The 21612-nt window shown below is 37.9% G+C and overlaps 1 protein-coding gene across 1 annotated transcript; it reads left to right on the forward strand.

Annotated features, from left to right (window-relative positions):
• Positions 1-1897: 1897 nt before the first annotated feature.
• On the forward strand, positions 1898-17008 carry LOC101618294 (putative dimethylaniline monooxygenase [N-oxide-forming] 6). Its single transcript, XM_004688119.1, has 8 exons — positions 1898-2029; positions 6354-6542; positions 7565-7727; positions 8427-8569; positions 10722-10921; positions 13062-13417; positions 14997-15069; positions 16666-17008. The coding sequence occupies exons 1-8, from the start codon at positions 1898-1900 to the stop codon at positions 17006-17008; spliced, it is 1599 nt and encodes a 532-aa protein (XP_004688176.1).
• The last annotated feature ends 4604 nt before the right edge of the window (positions 17009-21612 follow it).

The following is a 21612-nucleotide window of genomic DNA, read 5'->3' on the forward strand; positions in this document are numbered from 1 at the left end:
TTCTTCTCTATGTAACTCAATATATTTTTCTCTCCACCTGATAGTTGTGCCTTGTTCACTGTCTACCTGGAAAGTATCTATTCTTCTTTGGAGACTCATGTCTCTTCTCATTTCCACTCACGCTTCTCCAGAGAGACTCAGATGTTCCTGCCTGCGTGCTGGTACTGCCTTGAACTATATATACTCCCATGATGACACTGGTCATTTCTCTTTCCCCGTTAGACTCTATCCACCAGTGAAAAGCATTGTCTTTTCATCTTCAGACCCCCAGGGATTACTATAGTGCCTGACATTTGGCAAACACTCAGGAAGGTGAAGAAAGGGACAGATGGTGGTATCTAGAAGCAGGAAAGATGAGTATAGAATTTGGAGGAAACCAGAGACAAATATCATTGTCTTCACATTCTGTCCTTTGAGTTTACTGTGAAGGAATGGAGGAAGTAACACAGGACTGAGCAAAACTAGACTAACCCAAGCAAGCACCCACCCCCCACCCCCCGGAATGCAGGATAGGTTGAAGAGGGACAATGTACATTTAAAATTGATTGGCTAATGGGAATGGTGTGGCCCAGGCTGATTGGATCTGAGGCACCAGGAAATGGGACATCTATACCTGGAAACCTGTCACTGGGTGGTTGAACTGTGACCCAGGCTGTGATGTCTGTTAATCTTTGAATCCATTTGCTAAGTTAAATTTGTGCGGGCTCTGACGTATGTAACGGCCAACAAGGCCAATATATTCCCTGACTTTCCTTTGGTCGAGGTCTTGCCTGAATCCTGCGTGTTCGGCAGGGAACGGCTTGACCCTGGCTAGCCAGCCCAATAAACTCTACTTTGAGAATTGCATTCTTGCATGATGCTCTGTCTTTCACAGTAATCGAGTTCTCAGACCCTAACAACTAGTTCTACAAACTGATCACCTCAAAATTTATCAGCTACTCAAATCAGGAAACTGCTAAGTTTTTTACAAAAATGAGCTATTTTTATTCACTGTTGGCACAACAAAACCTTTCACTGTGGCCCAGGTGCATAGCTTTTGTTTATATAGTCTATAGTTCTAAAGCAAAAATAAATAAAAGAATCACTGTTCCTTTAATCTCTCAGGAGTCTCACCTTACAGCTTCAATGACTATATCAGTTACTGTTTTATTTTCTGAAAACCAGGACCAGAGAGCCAATTCTTGCCCTTTCCCACTCCTTTTTTCCCCCTCTGTTCCCCCAGCCCCTCCCCTGTTCACTTATCCTTACCACATTCAGTCTTTCTTTTCCAGGTTTTACCAGGGTTCTACAACATGAAAAATGCAAAACAAAACCAAAAAAAAAAAAAAGGTATTTTTACTTTAAGAATTATAACTCCTCCCCTCTCCCTAATTTTTATATCAAAGACTATTAAAAGCCATTCTCCTCTACATTTGGAGAACTTCTGGTTCCTTGGGAACGTGATTGATTAAGAGTAAGACCCTTAGAGCCAAATATTCAAAGTGAGTGGGGGTGATTTCATATAATGGCTTTCTGCAGAAGACTTGAGTTCTAATGTTGACACTTTCTAGTTTGCTCTGAGCCCTTGAAGAAGCAATTTCTAATACTGGAGTGATAATAGCCTCCTTTATGATAGAGAGCATTGGATTAATGATCTTCAAGGTCCTTCCCACTCTAGATTTATTACTGCTACTTTAGCATCTAGAATAATAGCATAATCAGAAGAAACCAGATGTAGTAACTTACTTGAACAGAAGTGATAGAAATAACTAGCATAGCTACTAACATGTGTCTATGTCTTCTTGCATTAAGGTGAAGATCCTGATACCTAAGCCTCAACTGGTTATTTCTACTGAAAATCCCAAGTATTCAGGGAACTTTCTGAAGAAGTTCTCCCCAGACTCTCCTACAGGTAGCCATGGGGAAGAGAGTGGCCATCATCGGGGCTGGTGTCAGTGGCTTGGCGTCCATCAGGAGCTGTCTGGAAGAGGGGCTGGAGCCCACCTGCTATGAAAGGAGCAATGACGTCGGAGGCCTGTGGAAATTCTCGGTGAGTGAGATGCAACTGAATGGTGGTAAGTTCCATAGTAAATCAAATCTGACCAATTCTCCTTCAGATGTGAGAGGTAGGTCCAAAAAAGGAAAGTAAACTCATATTTCCTCTGTCAACTAATATCCATTTACTCAAAACTATGTCATATCTGAAAGGTTTGTACCCCAAAAGGATATCGCCTGCTCATCACACCCTGTCATCTACATGCCAGGCTATGATAGCTCTCCAGGTTACAAGGAGTACAAACATCTAATTAGTGAAAATCTGCACCATCGTCTCCCCATATAACTATTATCCTTAAATCCTACAGACACGGACATGGAAAAAGCGTAGGCAGGATCAGAAGTCCTAATCCCTAGACTGCACTCAGGTTTTTTGGGCACATAGAATTTTACACAAGTTACATTTTTCTTTCTGGGCTACCCAAAGCTCATATGTCAAATGCAAGGGTTGGGGAAATTAAGCCACTCTAATATGTTTTCCAATTCAAACAGTTATGATTCTAGAGTCTATAATTTACTCACATTGATTGGACAGATATTAGAAGTGATTATAAATGGTGATTATGTGTGTTGTGCGGGGTTATTGAATATCCTGGCAGCACCATATACAGAGAAAAAATTATTCTCTTCCATTCACATTCATTGTTTGAGAGATAAATAATCAGGAAACATTCACCACAAAAACAATTTTAAAATTTCAAATGTCGGGTTTGGGGAACTTCTTGCCTTTCTGTCCTAATTTTATAGCCACTTTCACTGGATGTAGATAGTATGTATTTGAATCGAGGACATGATAGCCAATCATTTGTCTTGTAACCTTAATCTGTCCTGGTCTTAGTTACGACAAAGCCTGATTTAAGGTTACTTCAATGAAGTATGCAGTGCTAACTTAGAATACATTTGTAGCATCTAAAGAGATTTTTTTTTTTAATTAGGTCAGATAGTCCTGCAAGTAGTGCAGAGATACAAGATAATCTCTATTTTCCACTAGGGAATAAGCAGGAGAATAAGCAAGGGAAACTTCCTGCAGCAGCACTTGGCTAAGACAGGATGTACTTGGACAAGAAGGTAGAGAATCACTACTTGACATAACTTCAGAGTGGTTCCCACTGCTGTCTGTGAGCGGCACCCATACCCTGCAGCCACTAACAGTGTGCCAGTACCAGGCAGGAGAGATTTCTACGCAGGGGACACTGGGAGAGGCACAGAGAATCAAGGGATCTGGCGGATCCAGGGATCTGTCAGTTAACCAGTGTAGCCAGTTCAGACAGTTCGTAAAAGGAAGGGGGATGAATAGACGTTGGTGCAGGCAGACTGAGTTATCACAAAAGCAAAGGCCTCTTTTCCATAAGCTCACTGTATGTAAGCTGAATTATATCCAAAGGCCATGTAGGGATGTAAACACACATAAATGTTCAAAACGTTAGCCCCTCCACACTTTCTTTTCTAAGAAAATGTGCTTTATATAATGCACATTTGAAAAATGTGTTATATAAGTTTTCATCTTGCAAGTCCTGTTAGGCAGAAGGTATTCTGGAAGAGAGAAACCTAACCATTCTAACTTTTTACTTCATGCTTTTCCTACAAAATGAAAAACAAATGTGTTTCAATCCCTAGCGGGCTGAATGTAAGCAAGTTTTAAGCTTCATATATGACAATCTAAGGGCACATGTCCTCAAAGGATTTCAGTGCTGGCTGTAATAATGCATTGTACAGCAGTACAGTATTATTTTGATCACAAAAGGGGAAATATGGAATCAGAAATTTCTGGACTTTCGTTTAATTCAGTCATTCATTTATTCATTCAACACATACATACGTGAGCACATTATATATAGGGTACTATGTTAACTGTACCTGTAGATAAGAAATCCAGGAGACAGCCAGCACTTTTAAAGCAGGGAAAAGATAAGTATTAGAACAACTATAATATTAGTGAATAAGTGATTAGCAGTAAAGATAATCAGAGCTTGGTGGAAGCAAAGGTAACTTCCAGTTGGCAAAAAAATGAAGGCAAGACAAAGAGACAACTTTTATGTTGGACCTTGAAGATATTTGGAGAAGCAGAAGTGGGACTGAGCAGCAGAGATGGAATATGAAGATCAAGACTCACTGCTAACATGCATGCCCAACAATGTTGAATTAGCCTCTGACCTTGCCCTCAAGTTGCTTATGTTCTAGTCAGGAAGATTAGAGATGGACACAGTTAAAAGCCAAAACAGATGGTGATTATATGCCCACAGTTGCTTGGATCTCTGGGTTTCAGGCAAGTTTCTCAGCCAGAGGCAGAATCTGAGCTTAATTTCCTCCTTACTAGCTCAAACCACCCCCACATGTTGAAATAATGAAAACTCAAGCTTGCTGGAGCACTAGTTTTTTGTTATATAATATATCTTGTTTTCCTTTATTTGAGGACAGCCTTTTGGGGAACTTTCCAAAGAGCTGTAGGGCACATACTCTTCCCTGTTCATGTTATGATTGGCCAGAGTTAAGGGGCAAAAGAGCAGAGATTCATTAACGATGGAAGTAATCCAAGGTCTTATCACCTCTGCTCCCCAGAGCAGTCTTAGCATTTTTTAACCAGTTTCCAACCCTCAGCTCCACCCTCCTTCCCTTCAATGAGCAGCTGAGAGACCTGTTACCTGACTCTCCTCATAACCATCAAGAAAGGAAATCACTAGGGGTGAATGGAAGAGACTCAAACTTGAACAACCTGCCAAGCTAAGCCGTCACTTATTCTGACCCTAGCAGAAATTTCAAAGTGAGGCTTTAAATGTTATAATCCTGAACTTTGCTTTTTTAAAGAAACCTAGCAATGAAGAGTTTTCTTTTCCACACTGAAGCCTCAGGCAGACTCCCGGTTCCCTGTCGCTCTCCCACTCCCCCAGAGATGCAACCCTTTGTAGAGTTGCACTCTGTCTCATCTTCCAAAGGTCAGTTGGGGCTGGAGGGAGATAGATGTCTTAAATACAGTAGCAACATGTCATGTCCTGTTCCTTCATTTCATGAGTGTTCCTTCAGGATTTGGGAGAGCAGAAGCTGCCAGCTTTTAAATGTGCTTTCAAGACAGCACATTGTATGAACTTTTATCAATGTCCTTTCAACAGAGAGGAAATGTTTATTTTTAATTTAGCCTCCAGCCACTTCTCAGAAAGAAGCTCCTTTTTGGTGACACAATGCCTTGACAATGAAGGGCCAAGATTAAATACAAGTGCTGAGACTTGTTTCCTGTGTTTCCCTGGTGGTATATACCACTAACTGGGGAGTCGAGAAACTCCTCAAGCACAGGATTCATTTACAATCAATAAAGTGGTGGATCTCAAAGTGTGGTTCCTGGGCCAGCAGCATGAGCCTCCTGTGGAACTTGTTGGAAATGCCACTTCTCAGGCCTCGCCCCCAGACACATTGTGTCAGAATTTCTGGATGTAAGGCTCAGGAATCTATGATCTGAAGGATGATTTTTGATGATGCCAAAGTTGAAAAACCACTTCAGTAGAGCATTCTGTTGCTGGTGAAAAGCTCTCTGAACTCCATAAAGCCAACATAAATAAAACCATTTAAATCATCAACATCATTTCCTTCAACACGTTCTAAAGGTTCCTGTCTGGGCCCCTGTCTGAGTTTGTACATTCTTCTTATGTCGCATAGGTCTCCTTAGGGACACCAGTTTCCTCCCACATCCCAAAGATATGCATGTGAGGCTCATTGGTGAGTTCCAATTTTCACAAGTGGCACCAGTATGAGGGTGAGACCTCAGAGAGAGAGAGGTGTTTTCTCCATGGGTGAACCTGCTAGTGGCCTAAGCTGTTAGAAAAGTGGGATTAAGTGGGCTGGGAAATGAATGAATAAGTGAATGCTAATGATTAATGAATACTGGATGTGTTGTGGGTCTTTATTTAGAAGTTTGGTAAGGTTTTTGTGGTCAGAAATATGCTGTAAGAATTTAACTCCTGTTTTTAATCAATCAACCTATGGTCAAATAGGTTTTGTTAAATGTGTTTTGCTTCAAGTCTCAGTTTCTAAGAATTTATCGAGGATGTTAAGTAAGGTTTTACTGTATTTAAGGTAAAAGCCTCCATCAGGCTCTTGTGTTTTGTTTTTTCAAGCAGGGTTATGGGTTCAAACCTTTGCTATGATTGGGTAAAGAAAGAAAATGCTACAGTACTATAAACACAGAGCTAAATAAGTATTTATAGTAAGAGGACTAAGTACAATGGCTCTGAGCCGGCTGCTCACACCAGGCTTGCTTTCCAGGCCTCACTGAAAACTGTTAGAACACCAAACTTTGCTTCCTTTTTAAGTTTTGTTATTCTTCCTAGGACCAAGCTGAAGAAGGCAGAGCCAGCATTTACCAGTCTGTATTCACCAATTCTTCCAAGGAGATGATGTGCTTTCCAGATTTCCCCTACCCTGATGATTTCCCCAACTACATGCACCACAGCAAGCTCCAGGAATACATAAAGACATTTGCACAGAAGAAGAATCTTTTAAGATACATACAATTTGAGGTAAGGACCTCATGATGGTGCTGTTGATACCAATATATGTATGGGTTAGAGGGGAAGCAAGCTTACAGTGCTCTATTGAAATTAGAGCCAAATATTTCGACACCTCACCAATCAGATGTTGGTTCAGATTATAAAGAATTCATGCGTGGTTTTCTGCTCTGAAGGTGTTCTCCACTAGTCTCAGATTTTTTAATCATTTTGTAATGTGGAGACAGCTATATGCCGTGGTGTGCTATCCATTCTCATACTCATATTTTAGATACAATCCAAAATCCTCTAGTCCATATTTAGACTTCTGTGGGTTCAATGTTAATGAGTTGTGGATTTAGTAGAATGCCACATTTTGAAGAAAGCAACAACTTGAATGAACAATTGAGAAGTCATTGACTTCATCTTTTACCTACTGCATTTCTTCAGACTACAAGTCTCAGGAATTATGGCACAGCAGCGATATTTCTGTTAATAATAGCAGTACTTTGTATTTTTTGGAACTCTTAACCTCAACTCATTACTGTGAAATGCACAGCACATATATCTAATAAGAAAAATAATCAGCAAAAAAAACTGCAATAGTATTTACATGATTTTACATATATTTACATAATATTCACATTATGAAAGTGTCTAGTATTTGCAAGGAAGAGAATCTATTGGAGAAAAGAAGACACTAAGGTTGGATCCTGAGACAATCCTATATTTATTGAGTTGTCCATTGAGGTCAGAGAAGGAAAAAGGCACAATTGTCAATAGAGGGTGACAGTAAGCATAGGACTATTCAGTGGTATCTAGCCCAGGCCTACTAATTGGATGTCCAAGAGTAATATACTCCCAGTGAGCCATTTTCCTTTTAATATTTGAAAATTCACTGAAGATGCACTGTGATGCCTACTTTAATATCTCCCAAATATTTCTCAGTGACTAGGAAATCTCATAACCATTATTTCCTCCCTAGAAATGCTACTAGAAAAAAAAAAGCAATGGAATTAAAAAGAACCTCCCCCCGCCTTTTTTTTTTTTTTAAGACCCTGGTTACTAATGTAAAGAAATGCCCAAATTTCTCAGTCACTGGCCAATGGGAAGTTGTTTCAGAAAAGGATGGAAAACAGGAATCCTCTATTTTCGATGCTGTCATGATTTGTTCAGGACACCACGTATACCCCAATCTGCCAACTGATTCCTTTCCTGGTAAGTTTGGGAAATATATAATAATCTCAGGGATTACATACATACATACAGGGTAAAAAGGATCTTTCCATGGCTTGGACATATTTTTTCTTAAGGATCCAAAGATTTCAAAAACAATACTTTTAAGTCTGATAATATGGCATAGCAATAATTGACCTCCAAACCTTTATTCTAAAAGTCAAGGACCTGTAAGTAAAGATCCAATGAAGATCTTAAAGAGTAGAGATTCAAGAAGAATATAAAACTAAAGCCATTAATGTTAAGAAGATGAATATTTGGGAATTTTGAGTATGGACTTTGAACACCTAAGCTCAACTTCTATTCTACTAAATTCTTACTGTATGAACTTAGACAATAACTTAACTACTTTGTCTCAATTTCCTTTTTAAAAATAGAAACATTAGTACCTACCAAGCAGAGAATTAAAAGGTTAAAGCATGCAAATCTTTTAGCTCACCCGCAGTTATTACTACTATTATTTATTATTATTATTGAAACACAAATGACCATATCTTGGGTTATTTTAGGGCACTAAAAGTAATTATTTGGGAGTTTAGTGCCCAAAAAACACTAAAATAATAAATATATTTCAATGAGGAATCTTTTTTTAAAAAGTGAGACTAAGAACATTTTTAGAATTATGAGTTTTCATTGTTTCTCTTGCAAATCAGTTCAAGTCACTCCCCATGTTCCACTTAGGCCTAGACAAGTTTCAAGGTCATTACTTCCACAGCCGGGACTATAAAGGCCCAGAAACCTTCAAGGAGAAGAGGGTCCTCGTGATTGGCTTGGGAAACTCAGGATCTGACATTGCTGTTGAAATTAGTCGTCTGGCTGCACAGGTATGTGACCTAAAATATCATGAGAAACAAACTGAGAGTACAGGTATGCTGCTAAAGCAACTTCTCAGGCACTGAGAATGGTGTTCATCAGGTTCCACCACAAGAGAAACACCTGGTGCACATGCCCAGTAGATCAAGGATAACATAAGACATTCTCCCCATGAAGCAAGCTACTATTGCCTATGCTGGTGAGGAAGTGTGTGCTGCTGCGATCCGAGGAAAATGTGTGCGTGTGTACAACCAAGAGTGCATTTTTTGTTTTAATATTAAGCTCTGATCAAACGATTTGCCTGTACAAACTATTCCTTTTGTAGAAATTGAAATAACATTGGTTTATAACTTTATCTAGGTTTCAGGTTACACAGACTTATATCTATCAACATTTGTATATACCAAAAGCATAATCTCCATCCAACACCACACTCCTGATCCTGTCCAATTTACCCTTTCTCTTTCCCCCTTTTCCTTTTGATAACCACCATAATTAATTTTTTTTTTGTAGTATAGGAATTTGTTCCATTCATTCGTTTTGTTACTTTACCTTCCACATATGAATGACATAATACAACGGTTCTTTCTCCATCATTTTTCACAAATATAATACTTAGTTTATTTCCAACCCGTAGCCATTTTGAATAGTGCTGTAATGAACATGGGAGTATGTGTATTTCTTTAAATTAGTGATTTTGAGCTTTTTGGATAAATATTCAGCAGTATATTTTTCTGGCTCATATGTTGGGGTTTTTTTTCTATTCTTAATTTTTGAGGAACTTCCACACTATTTTCTGTAATTTTTATACTAATTTATATTCCTAACAAGTGTAAGATGATTTAACAGTATTCTTATTATCTATCAATAAAGGGCACTGTGCTTACCATCCAAAGTTTTGAAAAACACACACGATTTGGGTTTTTGTTTTTGTTTTATTGCTTATCCATTCAACAACTGGCACTAAACAGATATTAGATTTTTTTAGTATGTTCAGAAATAAATCATACCATTTCCTAATTTCAAGCAGTGGGCTGGCAGATACACACAGACATTATCAAAGGGAGGTGATAAGACTGCAGTGACATTGGTGTGACAGTGACAGCACTGTGAAAAGAGAACCTGACAGATTGGATGACATCAAGGAAGGATCAGAAGGCTCCAAGCTGAGTAATACATGACCAGTAAACCCTAAAGAAGCTTAACACATTTTTAAGGAAATGTGTGCTCAATACATTAATTTTTCTGTTTTTAAAATTTCTTAAAATATATGCATTATATCATTCTTCCTTTTTGTACCTGCACCATCACCACAGTCCTTGTGCTCTTCTCACCCCTGTCCTGGTCCTTTCCCTCCTCTTCCCCTCAGAATGTCTCTGATCTATAGTTGGCTGATTAAATACATGAATTTATTTAAGTGAGTGAATGTAAATAAAGTTTAACTATTCTTTAAAAGTAAAGTTCCCTTGAGTTACCACAAAGGTGGTAAAATAGAAAAACAACTGAGCTTGTCTCAGGGTAGAGGCAACTACCATGGCTTGGAGTGTCCACAGCAGAGATGCTGAGTGGACATACAGAAAGGACTGAACAAAGAAAACCAGAGACAGAGAACAGAATTAAATCCTTGGCATCCTTCCCACTTACTCTCAGCTACAGACATCATGCATTCTTATTCTTACATTTATGTACTAGCTCTCTGGAATGGAATGAGAATGTAGTTCTGCCTATATAATAGTTTTAATCATGGACTATACATCTTACTCATCTCTTTAAAAAAGTGTAGGGTTGGGCCCTCCCTGCTGGTACATTGGATTAGGATGTATTACTGCAAACTGGCCACAGCCACTTCAGTGTGAGTTGATCCCCTGCCCGGAGGTGACCCATATGGCGCAGCAGACCTCTCCTGACCTGCCTGCTGCTCCCCTCAGCAGTGTACTTGGTCGATCTACCTGTTCTGCTTCCCACTCTGTCTCTGGTGAATCCTCTCACCACCCCTGTGCCTCTGGCTTGTACCCCAGTTCTGTATGCATCAATAAATAAATCTTTAAAAAAAAAAAGTGTAGGGATACTGAAAGAAATATATGGAGATATCCATAAAATTGCATCATATTTGCTTATTTCTTCCAGAATGATCTTGACATCCATGTTTCCTCTCCCCACTAGGTCATTATCAGCACCAGAAGTGGTTCCTGGGTCATGAGCCGGGTTTGGGATGATGGCTATCCTTGGGACATGGTGCATGTTACCCGCTTTGCAACCTTTCTGCGGACTGCCCTTCCTTCGTTTATCTCTGACTGGTTATATGTCAAGAAGATGAACACATGGTTTAAGCATGAGAACTATGGCCTAATGCCTCTAAATGGGTACTACTACAATCCATATTCTATCATTCAAAGAAGTAGGACACTGGCTTAAGTTGAATTCTTTCTCTCTCAATCTAACTTTAGTTGTCCTATTGAGGCTGGTGGTGTTAAAGAAATGAATATATAATACAACAGACTCAGAGACCAAGCTTGGGGTGAAAACATTGTTAAAGTTAGTCAAGTGGGAAAGGATTACGGAAGAATACAAAACGGTGATGAATCAGGCAAGCAGAGCACCCTCGCTTTTGGATTCATTCATGGTAGCTATAAGCTGGACCGTAGAAATTTGAGTTCTCAAAGTGTGGCTTTGAGAAATCTCTTCTCCACACTAATGAATAAATGAGGGTAGAAATAATAATACCTACTCTGCAAGACTGCTGTGGTGTTCATTAAGATAGAAAGCAAACTCTATAAGAATTACTTTGTAAACTATATAACCATAGTAATATTGGTTCTCATTAGTCTCAGATTTTCTAATATACCTCCAAGGAACAACCAACAAAGTAATGTTAATGATATGCCTCAGCAAATAGGAAGCCTCAGAACAAATGTGCACATTTTTTCTACATGGAGGGTTAATTCTTTTTTTTTTTTTTTTTTTTGCAAAACACTCAGGAGGCAGGGAACATGTCAGGCAATGAAGATTCACAGAACTGATATAGCCCGTAAAATTAATAAGACTTGTTTATGTACTACTCTGTAGAGACAGAATTTAACACTTATTAATCAGAAAGGCATTCTGGGCCAGAATAACCACTATATTGGTAGAAAAAAGATAACAGTTAAATGGATAATAAAATAAAGGATTCACTAAGAAATATCACCTTTTGGTCTATGCTAGCAAAAATGCTTTATTTTTCAAGAAACAGGTTAAGACAAAGTAAGAGGAAACATAACTAGAACAAGTGCCAGGTTTGAAACCCAAACCCTCACTCCACGTTTATTTTCCTTAGTCTAGCACATTGCTATAGTATTAAAAGAAAAAGTGTTCATTCATACATGTAAAATTGTTTAAATTTTACAAAATATGTTAAATGTGGCATTTCCAAGCCCTGAGCTGCTTAAGACTTTTGTCTTGTAGGAATAATTTCAAGCTATATTTTGGCTTTGCCTTTTAGACAATTAAAAAAAATAGGTTTGGAAATCCATTCATTCTAAAAATTAAACTCCCTCCCAAGAAAGAAAGGGTTCTAATTACTCTAAGGTATTGTTGACACCCTCTTACTTCTCCTTTGGGAGAGTGAGGAAGGCAAGGACAAAAAAAGCTTCAATGTGAACAAGTTTCTGTCTACCTAATAAGGTAAAAAAAAAAAAAGAAAAGAAAAGAAAAACAAGAGGTTACAGAATTATAGAAATTGGTGAACAGTGTGGAAACATAGATAATTCTAAGATTTATAGTTATTTATTATTTGAAGGAAATTCCAGAATCCCCGAGTGAAACTCACATCAAAACAAAGAATGTCATCCAACAAAAAATTTCATTCCTAGAATTTTGGCAATGGATAGGCAGAATCAAAGATGCTTTCTACTATGACCATGGCTGATAAAAGGAAAGCAAACATGGAAATAAAACATCCCACAACAGCAAAACAGAGTTCTTCGTGTAAGATGAGACTTTCAAGTATAATAGGTCACAGATAATAATGATACTTGTATTTGCATTTGTTTTAAGTGCTTTATAGATCACTGCTCATCTAACTCTCACAAGGCCTTATATGGCAGATGCTATCATCACCCCCACTTTCCATATAAAAAAGCCAACACAGGGGAATAGCTGCTAATAAGAAATGGAACTATATTGTACTTGGACCATCTGTCTCCAGAGACAACTCTCTAAATCATTTTAATATGTCTAGGAATTAGTTTTATTCTCGTCAAGCTGGTGAATTTCCAAACTGTCTATGTACCTATCTTTAAATTACATGGGGCCACAAAGGCCAGTCAGGCAGGAGTTCCTAAGGATTGTCACAGGCCTTAGCAAGGCATTGCTCCAAAGAAAAGACATCATGGCCCTCATGTTGATGTTTAACTACTCAATTTTGACTATTCTATAAATATTTCTTGGAAAGGAAGTACTTGGCAGCAAGGCCCATTGTCTCTTACTTCTAGTCTCTTTGTTTTCTTGTCTTTTGCTTCACAGTCCTCTGCGCAAAGAGCCTGTGTTCAATGATGAACTTCCATCCCGGATCCTGTGTGGCAAGGTGTTCATCAAGCCTAACGTGAAGGAGTTCACAGCCACCTCAGCTGTGTTTGAAGATGGGACTGTATTTGAGGCCATCGATTGTGTAATTTTTGCAACAGGCTATGGTTATGCCTACCCCTTCCTTGATGACTCCATCATCAAAAGCAGAAACAACGAGGTCACCTTGTTTAAAGGCATCTTCCCTCCTTTCCTGGAGAAGTCAACCATGGCAGTGATTGGCCTTGTCCAGTCCCTGGGGGCTGCCATTCCCACCACGGACATGCAGGCCCGCTGGGCTGCTAAAGTATTTGCAAGTAGGTGGGCCATTATTTCTTCCATTTATTTAATCAACAATCACTTATTGAACACTATTGCAAGCACTGTGCTAGGTACTATAGGTATAAGGGAACAAAACAGACATGCTCCTTGATATCATATAACTTAAAATAAGGCAAGGAATGTCACAATAGGAGCAGCTTTAGGGTTTTCTGGGGACGGGAGTTGGCAGCATAAGAAAAAACAAAAAGATGTATGAGGAGCCAAAAATATTTTGGTGTAAGAGAAACAAAACAAAACAGGGAGGCAGGAAAGACAAGACATGGAAAAAGGGATCAGAACATGGAGGGCCTCACAATCTGTCTTAAAGAACTTTTTGCAAGGCTTTAAGCAAGAGAGAGACAGCAGGGCCCTCCCTGGTGGCGCAGCGGGTTAAAGCACAGCACTAAGAAACTAAAGCCACTTCCGCATGAGTTCAATCCCCGCCTGCCCCGGAGGTGACCACATGGCACTGGCAGACCTCTCCTGACCTGCCCACTGCTCCCCTCAGCAGTGTACTTCGTCCATCTGCCTGTTCTGCTCCCCACTCTGTTCCTGATGAAGCCTCTCACCCTCCGCATCTCTGGCCTGTACCCCAGTTCTGTATGAATAAATAAATCTTTAAAAAAATAATAAAAAAAGAGAGAGACAGCAGTGTGTCACTGCAACTTCAAGTGTATTGTGGAAGTTCAGAACCCTGATGTGTTTGGGTACCACAATCATTTGTGTCATGTTAGAATATCAATGTCTGGCCACTCTTATTCTACCCACAGTCTACTCCCCAGTCCTCTACCCTAGACACCGTAGTTTCCAGGAGCTACAAATATGCTTATGTGCAGAAATCAAGAATATGAGGATTACTGTGAGAAGGGCAATATCCCAAATAGTACTTAATTCACTCCAATTGTTGTGTTAAAACATTGTTTTAGTCAAGGAATTGCATTCTTGGCCAATGCCTTTCCTAACATATTGTCCATGGAACTAGATAATAAGTATGAAGAAAATGCTACAATTATAGAGTTTATATATTTTCAAAATATGCTGAGAACAGATAGACATCTATTTCAAAGGTACGTGGAAGGAGCACTACTTAAATAAAGCTTGTAATAAACCTTTATAAGACTGACTCCCTGCAAAAATATGCCTATTGTATTTTTTTCTCTTGAAGGCACACCATGCCAAGTACCTAAGGTTTTAAAGGGACATTGAATTAACTCATGAAATTTACTTGAAATAAAGGATATCAATTATTTGATTCAGCAAATATTTATTAAACACCTACTAGAACTTCCATAGAATGAGAGAATGACATTGTACAGTTTGAAGCTCCAGACTTCTCCACTATCACAATGCTGATGCCTAGCTTTGCTTTTCCTGAAATGGATTCATTAACTTCTCAGGTCTTTGTTTCTGTGAATTATTATTTCACTACAGATATGAAAGATATCTCTTCTTGATACAAAAGGAACTATGTCTTTTAGGGGTATAGTCTACAAGCACTGAAAGAAATTCATCATGTGTCATTATACATTTCTGACTTCTTTGTCTCTTTCAACATTTCTCTCATTTCCTTTCCAGATTTATGTGTCTTGCCAAGTAAAACTGAAATGATAGAGGACATCGATGAGAAAATGGGAAAGAAACTCAAGTGGTAAGAGATCATACTTTCTAGTGAAACAAATCCTGACATTTGCCTTTTATGTAGGAAAACACTAATATATTCTATAATATTGTCAGTAGTCAAAGTTCACAGTTTTAGAACTGTGCTATAATCAAGCAGTATTAGATGGAAAATTCATGTTATTTGCATTTCTCCTGTCTGACAATAGTGCCCAGGTTCTCAAATGGAAAAGATTTTGCCTCTCAGGGGCATTTGGCAGTCTGGAGAGCACTTCTAATGAGTAGAAACTGGAGATGCTGTTAAACATCCTAAATGTAGAGGGCAATGTACCTAAACAAAAAATTATCTCATTCAAAATGTCCATGGTGCTGAGCTTCAAAACAATTTCCAAGCTTTCCCCAAGAGTTTCTTTCTCATCTGACACAAGTCTGTAGCAAGTAAACTAGCTAGAAACTAAGAAGTATCAGTGCTGTGATCAGAAAGCCAAATGAAGAAAGAATTCACCTACCTTTGTATTTTCTACTAAGAAACCACCTAATTCATTCAAAAATGTTTTTAACTATATCATAATGGAATTTGTAGAAGGTCATTTTGGTGGCTAGATATCAGATATTTAAATGTATTTTTTCGTGTTCATTACTTAATGAAAGTAAATCCTTTGCAACTTATTTTTCAAAACCTGTTGAAAGGATACTTAGATATGGATCACATGTGGATAAATAAGGAACTACATAGGAAATTTCCTTCTTCTCAAGCTTCTAGCACACCATTCATTGATTACTCCAAGGTAATCACTTGCTAATGGTCTAGAGTAGAGAAGATTCAAATTCCTGAGACTCAACAAAACCTCGCCTGCACCTCCTTCATTCATAGCTCAGCTTTGTGAAGTGGGCACTCTATGGACTACAATGCAAGCAGCACTCTCCACTTACTACTATTTAGATTGGAGGTGAACAAGAATAAAGAAGAGGAAAAATAGAGGTCTCAACATCAATATTATTGCTTCAGTAGGCAGTAAGTCTTCTCTTTAATTTTCCTAAGTGCAAAGGGACTCACACTCCAACTAAAAGTATGAGTCAATTTATATTAGGAATTGCAACAAAAGTAGAACCATATATAAGCCCAATTTTAAACATATTTTTACAAAAATCTGACATTGGGACAGATGCTAAGCAATGTTACAGAAAGAACAAACATGTGTTATAAACTACAGTTCACTTGAGATTCTAGAACCACATCATCAGAGGCAAAAGAACAAAGTGACATCAAACGTAAATAGAGATTAGGGAGGAGAGGAAAAAAATGAACTCATGATAAATTCAATAATGTACAAAAAAGAGAGGAGTTGTTATATTACTGAAATAACTGACTCAATATTTTTTTTTGAGATAGAAAATAAGGATATAGCAAATTCTCACATAAATTCAATAGGTTCTTGGAAATTGTGACTTTAAGCGAAGCCATCTATAATGAAAGTAGGTCCAGGAATACTGTAGGTTTCCCTCATATAGGCTGGGGTTGATTATTTTCTTCAACATTCAAAACCTCTAAAATCATTAGAGGACTAGACTGGAATACTTTTTGCAACTGTGAAACTCATTCCAATATATTCTTTTCTTTCCCCAGGTTTGGACAAAGCCAGACTTTGCAGACAGATTATATCTCGTACATGGATGAGCTGGGCTCCTACATAGGGGCCAAGCCTAACATACCATGGCTCTTCCTGACTGACCCCCAGCTGGGCCTGGAGGTCTACTTTGGTCCTTGCAGTCCATACCAGTTCCGTCTGATGGGACCGGGAAAATGGGAGGGGGCCCGAAACGCCATCTTGACCCAATGGGACAGAACAATAAAGACAACCAGAACAAGAGCTGTCAGTAAATCTCAGAGACCCCAACCCTTTCACAATTTGCTGAAAATTCTTTCATTTCCAATGTTTCTTCTGGCTGCTTTCCTTATATTTTATTAATAAGAAAATCCCTTGGGTCTAAGAGTTCAACGTAGAAATTTAATGAGATAAGACTTTATCAGGGTAAATCTCCTCTCTTCCTTCCTGCAGATGTACAAATGAATCCTGATCCATTTGACTCAAAGTTTAGCTAAAATGAAAAATACTCTGCTTCTCCTTTTCTGACACTAACTAAAAGACATTTTGCATGCTAAATTTGCAAGTTTAGAAATGCTTCAAATAGAAAGATGGAAGGCTGAATGGGATCACAGATTTTTTTTTTTTAATTTTTTTAAAGATTTATTTATTTGTGCATACACCACTGGGGTACAGGCCAGAGGCACAGGGGCGGTGAGAGGCTTCACCAGGAACAGAGTGGGGAGCAGAACAGGCAGATGGACAAAGTACACTGCTGAGAGGAGCAGCGGGCGGTTCAGGAGAGGTCTGCCAGTGCCATGTGGTCACCTCCGGGACAGGCGGGAATCGAACTCATGCAGAAGTGGCTTTAGCTTTAGTGCTGTGCTTTTAACCCACTGTGCCACCAGGGAGGGCCTGGATCACAGATTTTAAGTTGAACAAAGCTTAATCAACTTGTTAAAGGATGTTTTCTCATGGAGAAAATTGACATCGCCACAATGTTGACTATTCCAATACATAATATATCTCTCCTTATTTTTAGCTATTCTTTAATTTCTTTCAGCAGGATTTTGTAGTTTCTAGTATATGTATCTTAACCTTCTTAGATTTATCCTAAAAATTTCCTATTTTTTGATGTTATTATAAATAATACTTTAAAAGATCTTAATTTCCTGTTGTTTATTACAAATCTATAGAAATGCAATTATTTGGTCTAGTAACTTTCATGTATATTACACAGTACTTCCAGCAATGACCATCATGTCTAAAAATAAAGATAGCTTTACTACTCTTATTCCAATTTGAATGTCTTTTGTTTTTGTTCTTTAGATTTTTGTATTTAAAATGTATAATTGTGTGAAAATACCCAGGGGAAAATAAACAACTTCCCAATGTAGCTTAGAGTTCAAGTTTATATAGCATCTTCAACAAAGAATAATAAATTTACAGAGAAATGATCGCACAGAAGAATGTGACTTTAGGCTTTCATGAGCTATGATAAAGGCTATTTAACATTTTATTATGTAGTTCCTCTATGCCTTTTTGGAGCTAATGGGGATTGATGTTGTCTCAAGGGAAAAATCCTGGCAGAGGGAGGAGGAACACCTTTGGCGATTTATGGCCTGCTTTTAGGGAAAAAGAGAATTTTTCTTGTTTCTGCTTTTTCTCAGTTGACTTCAACTCAAAATCACCTTTTCGCTAAGCTGGCATATTCAGGGTGTTATAACTGCTCTTCCTTTATATTGTAAATTCCAAACACCTTAGTCAAAATATAAGACTCATTCTAAGCTAGTCCAGTCTCATCTGTATTTTCAACCATTTGCCTTATTATGCCCTTTTCTCCTATTACTGAGTTTAGTAATCAACAGAGATCTATTCAGATACAGTGTCATAATATGACTTTTAAGGGAAACAAAATGGAAACAAAATGAATAATAGCTTAAATTTTTTCTTCTGTTTATTCTACCTAGAATGAACCTCCCCCACCCAACCTAACAATCCTACATGCTTTCTAGGGGGAAAAGTGTACTTTATTTCCACAAGTAAACTCAATTATCAACTTTAGTGAAAAAGTATTTGGACATATTTTAGCACTAAGAAATAGAATTAAGATACACTAAAATATTCAACACTCTTAACATGGAAAAATCAAATTAAAACAATGTGGTGTCTTTTGTCTATTAAACGGCAATGAAAGCACACCATGCAGGTGGGGACATGAAGTTGGTCACTCACAACAAAATGGTTATGTAATAAATCAATGCATTTTTTCCCTCCCCTCACTCTTTTTTTCTATTTATGTATATATTTATATTGTGGTGCATTTTATCCCCCACCTGTCATCACCATAGCTCCCACATTCCTCTCTCCTTCTGATCCCTTTCTGTCCCCCTTTCTTGCCCTCCCCCATTCTCTTAACCTCAGAATCCTCATGTTATTTAGTAATGTCCACTAGTTTTTGTAAGTAGTTTACTTTAATCAAGCCATCTGCTATGTAAAATCCAGTATTTGTTAAGTGCACGGGACTATGGTGATGGCACATGGGTGACTCGGTGATGGGAAAACCACGGGGATTACAATTGAGATAAAAAAAAATGTACAAAATGATGTAAAAATAAACTATATTAAAAAAAATAAAAATAAATAATAAATTTTTTAAATCCAGTATTTGTTTTTATCATTCTGATAAAAGCAACTTTATTGTTGTTTTACTATACATAATTATCCTCCATCTTTCTGAAAATTACTGCATTTCATCTTTCTCACTGAATAGTGTTCCATAGTTGGGCTATACCAAACTTCCTAGTCCAATTGTCTGTTGAGTGCTTAAAAAATATTTAAAGCTACAAGGAAGTATAGCCAAAATTCCCATGCACATATTTAAAGTTTACATTTTATATCGAACTGCAGTGACCAGGCTCATTCCATTGTCTTGTGTGTAGATGTCAGAAGGTAAAGCTTTACTATCTTTTTTTATTTTTATTTTTTAAGTATAAATAGAGCCTTAATGCCACTGTTTATTACTCACACTTCCTTCCAAAAGAAAATGTCATCTTCAGATATTTGAAGCATGAATTCTTCACAGAACTTTTGTTGAATTACCTTGCTAATCATTTAATGAGTTTTGTATCTGCTAAAGGACTGACTCACATTGCAAACTGACTCTTATGTAAATTACTGAAATCCTTTAGCATCAAATCCTAGATACTTTCAGGGACTTGGCTGGTAAATAAATGAGTAAGCAGATAGTTTGCATATCAATCATTTTACTGGCAAGTATAATGAGCAATTAATATAGGTATTAATATTTTCTTCTACAAAGAAATGTGCAGGTCCAATGCAAACAGGTTTTTTGATTTTTTTAGAAAGACTTAACAGTGATAGTGAACTAATCTGTTGATTTTTTTTCTGTTTTTTCATCTTTAGCAGCTAATTTAAGACTTGTAAACCTTGGGTGAGCCAGGTGAACATAGTTTTCAGTCAGAGTCTTCCAGCTTAAGATCTTTTCCTTGTCTTTCCTGAAAAATAATCAGTACTGCCTTTACCTACTCACTACTTTGAGAGTTCAAGAGATTTTAAAGATCTCCTAACTTAACCTACAAGAACCTTGTTGGCGAACTTCATGGAGACAAGAGGAAATGAGAGATTTTATATATGAATTTTAGCTTCAACTGCAAATTAGTTTTCCTGCTTCCTCCGTAGCACTACTTTGTGGTTTGTGTCATTACCACTCCCTGTGCTCAGAACACTGAGTTTGTATGTTATATAACAATATTTATTGTTACGTGCCAAGGAGGACTGTGACTAGTGAGTTTTGTGCTCTCTGTTGGAATGTACTTCATCAAAACAGTCAAGGGTGTGGATCAATAAAGGAAAATTTTACATTTGCTCTCATGGAAACTGTTCACTTGTGCCCTGACAGGGCTGGAGTCAGCAGAATAATGGCTCCTTTTCTGTGAAGAAACCTAAAGAGAAAACAAAGAAAATATTTGAAAAGTCCACAGACCAAGTCCCTGTGATGTTTGTGAGTTGCAGGAAGAAGAAGCATGAGATAATCACCAGACTGCATGTTCGCATTTATAGGGGTACTCATGAGAACTAAATAAACTTTGGTCCTTACACTTTCCCCAGTACACACAGTTCTGGAAAAATTAGTTCCTTTAAAGTTATGAACAGTGTTTCTTCTTTATCCATTAACCAAACTTGTTAAAAACCAAACTCTTGTAGTTCACAGGAAATGTTAGAAATTAACTAGATAAATTTTTTGATAAAAGAAAACATATACTTTTTCTGGGCATATAAATTACCTAAAAAACTGAAGCCAAAAATTCTGAGGCTGGGAACCAGTCACTTAGAGAAATCTGACATTGCTCTCCCAGGCCAGTATCCTCAGTTTGGCTCTGAAAAACTACTTAAATAAATTTCTCTTTATTAAACTGAACTCAAACTTTAGAATTCAAACTTTCAGTTTGCATGGGTGAGGTAACAAAGGTCAGATAAGCCTGTAGAGAAAAAGTAAATTCACAATGCTTGGCCTGTGGGTAAATACCTGGAGACCAGTGAGTTGCAAGCTAATAACGGGACAGTGTGCCTTATAAATAAGAAAGGTGAAGATCATGGATTTGAGATAACTGTAACTACATAAATGATACTTCATAATGGCTAGCCTAGTAGAGGATAAGCCTTCCAAGATATCCAGAACAGACTTCTCAAGGTTTATCACTTTTGCATGTAGATACATTTGAGGTAAGGTCATTCCAGGCCCTGCAGACTCATCAGAAACTTATGCCATTCCCTTAATTACCTAGAAGGATAAAATTGAAGGTCTTATTCATAATCAGGCTTTTTACCAGAGATAACATTTGTATTGGAGAGACTATCTAGGAGGCAAACTTTCATTACAGAGTGGCTGGTCTTTGGTATTTGAGTGACCCTCCCCTTAGTGTGGGTCTCCCTCCTCTCTCCTTAAAGCCCCAAGCCCCTGTCCC

The sequence above is a fragment of the Condylura cristata genome, unplaced genomic scaffold, assembly GCF_000260355.1.
Source record: "Condylura cristata isolate star-nosed mole 26May11 unplaced genomic scaffold, ConCri1.0 scaffold00024, whole genome shotgun sequence".
Classification (NCBI taxonomy): Eukaryota; Metazoa; Chordata; class Mammalia; order Eulipotyphla; family Talpidae; genus Condylura; species Condylura cristata.